General features: G+C 42.6%; 1 protein-coding gene across 2 annotated transcripts; it reads right to left on the reverse strand.

Annotated features, from left to right (window-relative positions):
• Nucleotides 1-998: 998 nt before the first annotated feature.
• Nucleotides 999-7,039, reverse strand: RB195_011046 (uncharacterized protein; the record flags this gene model as incomplete). 2 transcript variants are annotated; one of them, XM_064192302.1, is made up of 11 exons in its annotated part: nucleotides 999-1,095; nucleotides 1,191-1,248; nucleotides 2,036-2,121; nucleotides 2,183-2,280; nucleotides 2,377-2,466; nucleotides 2,524-2,618; nucleotides 2,693-2,771; nucleotides 2,825-2,959; nucleotides 6,706-6,817; nucleotides 6,883-6,971; nucleotides 7,031-7,039. In XM_064192302.1, 11 exons carry the CDS (start codon nucleotides 7,037-7,039, stop codon nucleotides 999-1,001), a joined length of 948 nt encoding a protein of 315 aa, XP_064049884.1. The 2 variants fall into 2 exon arrangements, with proteins under 2 accessions (XP_064049884.1, XP_064049885.1); XM_064192301.1 differs by having other exon boundaries at nucleotides 999-1,138; nucleotides 1,191-1,291; nucleotides 2,032-2,121.
• Between the last annotated feature and the right edge of the window lie 4,327 nt (nucleotides 7,040-11,366).

The following is an 11,366-nucleotide window of genomic DNA, read 5'->3' on the forward strand; positions in this document are numbered from 1 at the left end:
TTTGAAAACAAAGTTGGCATAATATAGTATAGCACATTAATTGGCAATTGGACATATGAAGAAAATAAGGCTAGGAAAAGCATCATTTGAAAATTCTCTTCCAAATTTGATAGCAAATTAAGATTTGCGTGACAGTAACCCTCTGCATGACAATTTTCATGACAAAAATAAATTTCTTTATTCCTCATCAAAAGCGCGAGACATCGCTTTTAGGCCGTGCTTGCATTTCTATGACCTAACTAATATAACAGCTAAATTGCGCGGTGCGACTGTCCTGTAATGCTGGGACAAGCATGCTCCAAGCATATTTTGGAGATTCAGTATTCTAAACAAAGATGTGAACCATCGTCACGCTCTGTTTACACCTTTTTCGACAAGGTTATATCGTGTAGAGGTTGCTAGTTCTCCTAAAACACGGTATGTTTGCTCTCGAAGAAGTGTGGTAACTTCACCCACTCAGCTTGTATTCAAATGCTACATACTATATCACCATGTTGCGAGGTAGAATACACTGTTTTTTCAACGTCAAATGTATAATATTGGATATTTGAAAAAGAATATGTTCTAGTTTTTTCTACTTCCACCACAAACTACGATGAATAGCAATTCAGCTGTGACATAAAATCCTCACATGAACACAGATTAACTATTGGATCTTTGACAAAGTGTTCGTGGTTGCTAAGCAGCGAAAGAAACTTGATCGGAGGTGAAGTGACTGCTGACACTGTCGTGGAATATTTCATTGCCGTTTACCGCCAATATCGCTTGCACCGCCGTCGCTGTCTCACTGCCGATTTCGTACCAGAGTCATTCGCGTAGTTTTCTTTTGAGATTAAAGGCATCACCCCACGAATCTGACGTAGTGCGGATTTCAGGTGGAGTATTCGTATACGAGAAGGGAGACTATGGAGAGGGGGGTGATTCCGTCCATTTCTTCCTAATTGCCGTAAAAAAACGGCTCAGAAGATACGGCTTCAGACGTTTTGGGGCACTATTTTCTACAGGGAGTCCGACTGGAGCGCACCAGCCTTGTGCGGCGCCGCATCTTCCGGGGAACCAGCCTCGCATTGTTTAAAACTAGGAGAATGCCATGCACTAGACGTGAGTGCTGTGATCCGACTGTGCTGCAGAGTGCGATCTAGGAACACACTACAAAGTATGTCGTGTTACATGTCAACCTCAGTGCTCACCTCCTACTGCCTTTGATCGCTTTATACTTTGAGACGTGTTGCAGTACTTGTACCATGACTGAAATGCTTCTTCACGTTCGACAACAAAGCATCCTACTAACCTGGACCCAAAATCAGCTTTTAGCCCACTGTTTCGCATACTGTTCCTGTATTTCACTGTAGATAGAGCACCTGGCGACTGCAAACGTGCTCTCACACTCTCGTCCAACCACGTTTGCCACACCTGTCTTTCTTATTCAGAAAGGCGACCACTCACTACTTGATGACATCATAATTAGAACAACCATCGACCGTCGAACACAATGTCAGCCACTTGCGGCTATGCAAGCCTTCAACCCGTGGGTGGAGTTGGATGAGGTTCCAACTGCACAAAACTCAAGGGAGTTCGCAAAGATTTAACCGCAATTTGATATGTTTGCGCAACAATCTCATATTTTGAATCTAATCACACGTGTGACGTAATATGTGTACTCTTTACTGATTGGTTACGCAGGGGGTAACACCTACAAATACTGCAATGGTAAGATCAAAATTCTGTCTCTTCCAGATCCCCAGAAGTTCCCTGCACTGCGCAGCGATTTCAAACGTCAGGTGAACATACATTTCACCATAGCTTTCGGCCCCCGTTAAATACGTACGTGTCTGAAGATCTGTCTCCAGGTAAGTTTGGAAGGAAATAAACTTGCAAAACTTGATCAATTATCAGGTCTACTCCTTATTTTACCAGGTGCTGCGTTCTGCCATGAAGAGGATATTCCAACTTTGATCATCAGGAAAGAATTCCAAAACTTTTCCAATGTTTGTCCTCACGATGCTGCTTTTTTCACCATAGGTTCAGTGCCAACCTGAATAAACTAGGGAGACGAGATCATCTGCTGGTCCTTGATCAACGCGTTCATGTACTCGTATAGAAACGTAGCGAACGGTCCCTCTGAAAAATAAACAATTATGTTTCGCAGCGTTTCAGATGACAAATAGGATTTTCGCTACACCTGAATCCAGCTCTTGATCTTAGAGGACGAACAGTCCCATCCAAGTTTTTGTATCTGCGGACAAGTCCAAAATCCACGAGTATAAGCACGTGACGAGTCTTAACTCCTTCAGTTAGTATAGAATAAGCAAGAAATTATGTTGCGTTGCCCTGCTCAATTAAAGAAATCAATCATATTACGTTGACCAATCTAACCTGTGGAGAAATTCCGAAGCACATATTGGCGGGTTTCACATCCCTGTGAATGTATCCACCTAGGTGGACATCCCGCAGACCGGCAATAGCCTTAAACACCACGAACAAACATACAATCAAGTTGTCGAGTTTTGCTAGGGAACGAACTTGCTGGAGGATTCTTCCTACAGTACTTCTTCCCAACCGCCGCACAGGACTGGCTTTCTTGAGGTCTCCGATGTTGACACTAAGTAGCTGCATCACTGAAACAAAAATGTACATTATTTAATTTTGTATTATACCATCAACTTGTTGAATTGCTTTGTGCGGCAGCTACCAATGAAATTGATTTTATTGTCGTGTCCGGAAGCGATCATTTTTGGTATATGTGGTCTTCCTTGAAGCCGGAGAAGAACCTTAATAATTTATCATTGATGTTACACCTAGTACAACATTGTTGGTTACCAACCTTCTGTTCTAAGATCATTCGCTTCACAGTTCGCCCTTTTCTTTTCTTGGGTTCTACTTTGACCGCCACTTCTTCGCGACTACGGACGTCGATTGCATAAAAAATCTCGCCGTATCCTCCATGACCAATCAAACCCTAAAGTGTTGTTAGTTCTGTTAAGCTTGGCATGCCACTGACCATCCCGTTCTTTGCAGATTATCTATAACCTACATGTCAGGAGGATTGTAGTGGATTTTCTCTCCAAATGAAGCTTAAGTTCGAGAAAGAGTGTTAGCACCGATGATATTGGAAGTATTTGAGTGAATGTCATCAAACAGGATTCAAAACAATCCAATATTTTTCTCCACCATAAATGTAAACATCGCGGAAAGAATGTGTATAAACTTATATTTAAAGAAAATTAGCGTAGAAGTGGGCACAGATGGAATTTAGCGCACTACAAAGAGACAAGACAGAATATTATATGGGAGACTGGATCAAGCATTTCCAATCAGGTGGCGAATCACGTTACAGAATGCACACATTGTGTAGTTGTGTACTTATAGTATAGGTGTGCATTGTGTACTTATAGTTCTTAGCTCTCAAAAACCGAAAATCTACAAACGGGTGAACAAGCCTTAACGTATAGGAACTCATTCTCTGTTTTGTCCTACTCGAACATGCACTGCAGAGCCGTCCTGTTAGAGAATTTCGATTCTGCCTGTCGATTAGGGAAAACGCAGAAGAGATTCGTCACATCGCAAACCAAATTAAAAAGAATAAGCTAGAGTGAGTTTGTGTTATGGGTAAAAACAAGCAGAGAGATCTTCGCATTTTTGCGGAAATTCGTCATCTTCACCACTTTCATCTGCTTCCTGTTAATGGAAAGTTATTTTTGCCCCTTTCATCTGCGCGTTGGATCCAGGTTTGAAAGTCCTACAATTGCGCGATGACGTTGAACTATACTCTTCCACATGGTTGATGTAGTTATTGCTCAAGGTTATTACACAATCTCTTACTTTTTTCTAGTAATTATCACCAAATTAATCTTCGACACTTTTCCCTAGTGGGCATTTCTTGTAGTGCAGCAGAGCGAGATATCGGAATGGTGGACAACACCCCGTCTGCCAGAGTTCATTCGATTCATACCAGTTCAACGTGACGAAATAGCCACCGGGCAACACTTGCCCATGATCGGGATAAGTGTTACTGGTGCCCTCCCGACAACGTAACTACAGGTGATACAGTTGAGGCTCCTAGCAGCGCCTTCTTGAGTGCTGAACATAAGGCAAACCCAGCACATGAAGGAAACGAAGAATTATAAAATGTAAAATCCCCATTCGTACATCATAACCCATGAGTATTAGGAATGTGGTGTGTTGTTACATTCGTGGATCATTTGTACAGCGCACGCAGATCCTCACGACGTCAAAAACAAAAAAAAAAATTAGTTTTCATCTCCAGGCATGGCTCAGGTAAGCTGTTTTTAGTTGTTTTGTGTGTTTTACTTATTTGCACATGTGATTACCTAGTAAGTTCACTTTCTTTTTTCTCTTTCCCCGAGATTTACTTTGACGTTGTTTTCTGACTCCTTTCATCCTTTGTGGTCGCACGTACATAATAATAGGAACCATTAGATGCACTGGAAAGGTAGCGTGACGCATGTTGTACCGTTTCCACCTAACAGCTATCAAGGAAGCATTAGCCTGATGAAGTTCCTAGCTTTTTATATTTTCGTTCTTTCGCTGTGTGAGCTACAAGATTTGCGTTAATGATAAATAAGTATAATAAATGTCGTAAATAGAAGTCAATAATATGTATGAGCCAAAAGATGTGTCCACGCGAGCACCTTCTTACCCCAAAATTCGAGAGGATACACACATGCCCAGTGGCGTCGTAACTAGGCCCTAGCGTATCTCGACAGGAACAAGCAAGAACACTCAAGAATTCACATGTAAGGGTAGATTAAAAAGAATTAAGCCATTGTCTGAGCTTGTTCTCAACCAAGTTGGGGGAATTGTTATCTCTGCTTTCAACAAATCTTCCTAGTTTATGTGATGGATCTAACCAGCAAGTAAGTTTCTATACTATTTCGTCTCTAATATTGTATACAAATGACACTGCGCTATAGTTGCTATTTTAGTGTTGTTCATCTAATTTTTGGTGTCATGTCTGCACCGTGCGCGTCAATGCACGCACATAAGGATTCATCTCACACCAGATTCTCACAGGCTACTGTGTCCATTTTGGAGCGTTCGCGTTCTTTACGCACGATAACAGTTAGGAATGCTCTGTCACTGGGACCAATGTAAGAGTTTTTGTGGATTCTGTGATTTATGAAAGCTCCAGCGATCTTTGGACGTGTAGAACAGAGAGATCCCGATCATTACTCTCTTTCTGTTCGTTCTATATAAGAAACCGTCAAAAAGTGCCCTCGCCATTGTGTCTTATGCAGCATCAGCTGTCACAGGTCCTCAGTTTTAAACAATATTGACAAAATTAACATTCTCATGAGCAGATAAGAAACGAACAGTTACAACAATACCAGTTGTTTGTTAAGCATATTTTTTCCCGAACTCAATATATTTCTTACCCTTTGCCAGAATTTCCTTTCATTTCAAAGGTTTCATAAAACTTCGCCTTTGTGGTACGTGTCAATCCCCTACATATAACGAAATCGAGTTTGTTGGTATCTCTCATGGACAATATATACAGGTCAAAACGACATGAAGCACGTACGCAATTGCGTAAGCGGTTTCTCTCGAGGCGGTGCGGTGGAGCGTAATGGTTAAAGGATTCAGATTCAGATTCAGATGATAGGTCCAGATTTCAGGTGGGGTATTCGTATACGGGATGGGAGACTATGAAGAGGGGGGTGATTCCGTCCATTTCTTCCTAATTGCCGTAAAAAAACGGCCCGGAAGATGCGGGTCGTTTTTCGCGGCAAGGCTGGCGCGCTCCAGTCGAACTCCCTGAAGAAAATAGTGCGCCAGAACGCCTGAAGCCGTATATTCCGAGCCGTTTTTACGGCAATTAGGAACAAATGAACGGAATCACCTCCCTCTCCATAGTCTCCCATCCCGTATACGAATACTCCACCTGAAATCCGCACCACCTCAGATTCGTGGAGTGATGCCTTTAAGGGCGTAGTAGAATCCTTGTTGGCACCACCCATCGCTGCAGTTTGCGACGGTCCCACATCGATTCCAACCGCTGCCTCTGTCGCGCCGTTTCGACCGCGTACGCAATTGTACCGCAACTACACTGATTCATGTCGTTTTAACCCGACTACAGGCTCCGGCATAAAGATTATGGGTATGAGCGTCTTCTCGCTCTATTCCCCTTAATCATCCCGAAAAAGGTGCTGAGGATGGCTTTTGGATGCAGCACGTCTTCAAGGTTGGCCCTTTACTGTGGAAGCTTCCACTGCTAGTTTCCAGGAAAAGTAGGAGGAACTGAGTGTGAACTCCCTCATAACTATAGTCTAAACATCAAACCGTGTATTAGCTTAAGCACAAAACGACGGTAAGACTGTCGTTTTGTGCGGAAGTGATCGTTCTTTGTTGTCATTATCTTGGCGTCCTTCACGTTCACAAAATAGCCTTTCCCCTCTTTATTATAGATAATGAGAAGGCCATTGCGAGTCAGCGTAAGCAGACGCGGTTCAAGATTTGTCATTTTGTCGAATAGCAAACCCTTTGATTGCCCATGATGGGGGATCATGAGAGCCCATGATAGTATACTCCGCAGTCGGCTACATTTCATTGGAGTCCATCGTAAACCACAGATGAATAATTTTAAAAAAAGAAACCGTATATTGTCCATTAGTGATCACAACATCGTCAATCTTGTGATTTGCCGCCTTTATGTATGTTTCGTCGTAAAACATCCAAGAGACCTGCCTTGATGTGCCAGCGATCCCTCAGGGTTGACTCTAATGGAATGAGGGTCTGTCCCGAAACAGTCCTCTTTATCTTTGGAATGAGTTTAGGACACACCGTATGTCTCTGAGTTCTGCAAATTTCATTGGCGAGCACTTTTAAAACTAAACTTTGTTTCGTTGCACATTAAGAACCAACTGTGTTTCTGCATCCTGGGTGTGATCCGCCTTTTCCTTTTTCTTATGTTGATCCACACTCGACACCACCTGTATCTGGCCTTCAAGTTTCTGCAATTAATTGCGAGTTTAGATAGTTGATGAACAATCATTAGATGATTCTTAAGCACCTTCGTCATCTGAGGACGAAACCACCAGTGTTTGCTGTTAATAAAAATGGGACTGACTGCATATAGTATACTATATTTATATACTCCTCATTAGAGATAATGAGTGATCATTCTTTAAATCGGCTGTTTATGATGGGCTGTTCTCTTCCTCATAAAAACTTCCGCACAACTTGAATGAGCTATATTTTATTACCGGTCTGAACGTCCGGCTAAAGTCGGGCATCAGACTTTCTGTGGTGTTCGCTTCGCTCCCCTTTGTCAGTTCTACATTTGGAGAATATTCAAACTTCAGCTTCAAACACTCCGTCGATACCAATATCATGTACAGACAATTTGAAAGCATTACTCGAATTTTGGGTTTTCGTCCTCTTTCCCGCTAGGAGTTATGAGCGATTGATGTTTGAGCACAAAATGACGTGAAAGACTTTATCCCACTGATAAAGATAACGTTCTAGCCGTTTGCATGCGTGTTTCCACTTTCTGAGGAAGGCATGCTACCAACTTGAGGCGAACGGAGAAGGAAATAGACACGCGAAGGAGTCATAAGGGTGAAAAGCAACGAGCCCAGTGAAAATAAACTGAAACCACAGCTATGAAACCTCCCATTTACCTTTTGCGACATGCATACAAATTCATTGCGCACCATTTCGATGCCGCGGGACCCATCGCACCCCATATTATAGCTATCTGGCGCCGGGCACCAATCCGATGCCGGTGGACCCGTCTCAGTCCATTTTATAGCTATCTACGCCGGCGCGCCAACCCGACACCGTGGGATCCGTCGCGCCCCCTTTTTCGAATTTCGTAACACGCAGACAAACGCAATTCACACACGGGCTAAGCCCTTATTATATATCATGCTCATGATTTTTAACAACAGAAAGGCAAACATGATATGTGAAATGAAAGCTAAAAACCTGGAAGATGTGATGATATACTCAGTTGTTTTCAATCATGCCATTTCTCCAGATTTTCTTCAGTTTTTTTTTGCCGACTCGCTGAAACACTAGACTTGCCTGATACGAGGTTTCTCATTCAGCGTCGTATAACTTTTGTCGACTTATGTGAACAGACCGGCCTTATCATCGCTTCCACATTTAAGAGGAATCATCAACGCCATCAACTCAGAAGTCAACTCTTTCAAGGCTTGAAAAGCAGCACAAGCGGAAGTTGAGGACTCTATAACTTCAGTTCGACTACGTTCTGACGATGAACATGCCTCGGTCGGATATCTAAAAATCCAGAGCTGTTTGGAACGTTCAACTCTGACCATCGTCCACTTCTTTTCAGCCTCTAGATACGGTTCCACAAGAGGAACAGAGGAATTTCCTTCTTCCTCAACCTACTTCAATGCGACAAATTCAAACAGGCACATGTCAGCTCAAACTTTATTAGTCATCACAATCGACTCATCTTTTCTAGCGAGATACAAGGTTACTTGTACTAATCAACATAAAAATCAGGAGATCTAGAAGCTTGAAATTCTATGGAGGTTTTTTCGATGTCACCTTCGATCATAGTTTTTGAGAAGTTGTCCAGGTGCTTGAAGAAATGGTAGTTCGAGAGGAAAATGTCCGGCGACTATGGTGGGTGTGGAAGAGTCTCGTAGCCTAACTTTTTCAGTTTCTGTATGGTTGATTGTGCAATGTGTGGGCGAGCAGTGTCGTGTGAAAGTACTGGACCTTTTCTGTTGGTCAATGACGGGTATACGCATCAGAGTTTTGGTGCACTTCGTCCAGCTCCCGGCAGTACATCCCTGGTGTGGTTTTGCCGAGACGTGAGAAGCTGTAGTGGATCGATAGTCGATTTTCTCGCCCGCATCTTCAAGACATTAATTTCCGCTACTAAATTTAGTGAACCAGCGCCGCGCCAAACGTTCTTTAGTACTTTCTCCAAAAGCAAGATCGATGTCACGAGTCGTCTCCGCCGTGTCTCGACCAAGTTTGAATTGGAACAAGAAGATCGCTCGAAGTTATACTTTGTTCATTGTTCAGAAATGCCTCTACAAACTTTAAAATTAAATCAGGGCAAAACCGTTCTCATAGGATAGAACAAAGAACGCGCTTTAAAACTACATATGTATCACTTCACGACAAGTGAACAACCAAAAAACAGATTGCTTAGGTCGAACCTGCGAAAACGGATATAAGCACAACCTAACAAGCTGGCAGCTAAAGCACTCTAAAACATTAAATCTCTTTAACGTTCTGGTTGCCTTTTTAAATTAAAGTGCACGATGAGTCAGTCTTAAGCAAAGGTAAGAAGCAAGATACAAGAAAGTGCGCCTTTTATCACTGGCAAATCATCTCAGTGCCGTTGACGTGTTGGACCTTTCCTTGCTGCTTTCTGGTTCTGGTTTCGTCATCAAACTGGGTAATAATCTGGCTAAAATGGCACCTTTAGCCCGATGCCATTGCTGAGACATTTTGTTGTGGTCGCTTCGCTCGCCTTCAGTGATCAATAACAATTTGATTTTCTAAAAGCACTTTTTACCAGAGATAAAGTAACTGATGGAAGATTTTGTAATCTTCTAACTAAAAATTTGAGTACTGTGTTCGAGAAATATTGATTTCACATCTATGTTCCGCCGATACCGACTACAGTTTGAAAATCAAAATCCAAGTCTTAGTTGTTCTAGTCCAACAATTAACATAGAACGGGAGCTAACATGAAAATTCGTGAAGATCATCATACGACAGGATAAGGGGATAAATGGATAAGGATAAAGGACCCACATCACGTAAACTGCTATCTACTACTCTAGCGGTTGTCCGCGTATGCATATGTGTTTTCTGGAGTAAGGATCTGACAGTCATGATGAGGATGACTCCTAGAGGAGTGGAAATACAATTGTGTACATTGGGATGAAACACTGCGCGCAACCGCAAAGGATTCTCAATGTCTAATTTGCTTTTTAACAAATTTAATTGGGACTGTTGCGCAGTGCTTCTTCACCATTTAACCTGGTTATTCCATTTTTTTTGTGCCATCAAACTAATCACGATCCATTTAAAGGCCCTAGTGCTTCCTGACGCACTGATGTGACGCAGTAGGATACATCTTGCGCCGTTTTAGCGCTTTCTAGCATCGGTGCACCAATTCAACGCCATAGGAACCGGTTCGCACCACGTTAGCCGTTTCTGACCCCGACGCATCAATTTGAAACCACAAGCAAGATAAGTCATTGATGTCTGTAACGCTTGTGCATAATCACCATTGTTTGCATTTTATTTCCAACCGGTCTGAATGTCCGGCTAAAGCCTAACTTCAGACTTTCGGTGATTTTGCTTCGCTTCCCTGGACTGATCAATGAAAGTTAATAGTAGTGGTGTTTTCTGTAAAATAAGATTTGTGTTTCTTAACAACGCTTTCTTTCTCTACTTTATATTATAAATTAAGGCGAAAGATTACAGAGTTTTCCTTCTAAACGCGTCAATTCTACATTTGAAGAATATTCGACCATCAGCTACAAACACTCCTTCGATGCCAGAGTAATATAGATACAATTCGAAAGTATTACTCGAAGTATTGGTATTTCTCCTGATTTCCCCCAATAGTTAACACAGAATGATGTTTTAACATAAAATGACGTGACAGACATCATCCTGCTGATAAAGATAACGTTCCACGTCAAATCACATAAACATCCTGCTACTATTTAAGCAGCCGTTTTCATGCGCGTTTCCACTTTCTGAGAACGGCATGCTACCAACTTGAGGCGAACGAACAAAGAAATAGATACACGGAGGAGTCATGAAGGCGAAAAGCAACGCTCCCAGTGGCAACGGCTGTGAAACGGCTTTAACCATTTATCTTTTGCGACATGCACGCGAAGTTATTGCGCACCATTTCGATGCCGCGGGACCCGTCTCACCCCACGTTATAGCTATCTGGCGCCAGCGCGCCACCCCGACGCCGGGTGGACCCGTCATACCCCCTTTTATAGGTATCTGACGCCGGTGGACCCATCACATCCCCTTCTACAGGTATCTGGCGCCGGTGGACCCGCTTTTTTTTCTTTTTCTCCCCCCCCCCCCCCCCCTTTTTTCCCTTTTTCTCCCCCCCACACACACACACACACACACACACACACACACACACACACACACACACACACACACACACACACACACACACACACACACACACACACACACACACACACACACACACACACACACACACACACAGACACACAGACACACGTGACAGAATAAGCCCGTTATTATATAGTAGAAGTAGATCATGATAATCATGACATGATCATGAATATATCATGATCATGATCATGATAATAATATCACGGTATAAGACATTCTTTCATCTCATTTGCTTA

Source organism: Necator americanus, chromosome III (assembly GCF_031761385.1).
Source record: "Necator americanus strain Aroian chromosome III, whole genome shotgun sequence".
Lineage (NCBI taxonomy): Eukaryota > Metazoa > Nematoda > Chromadorea > Rhabditida > Ancylostomatidae > Necator > Necator americanus.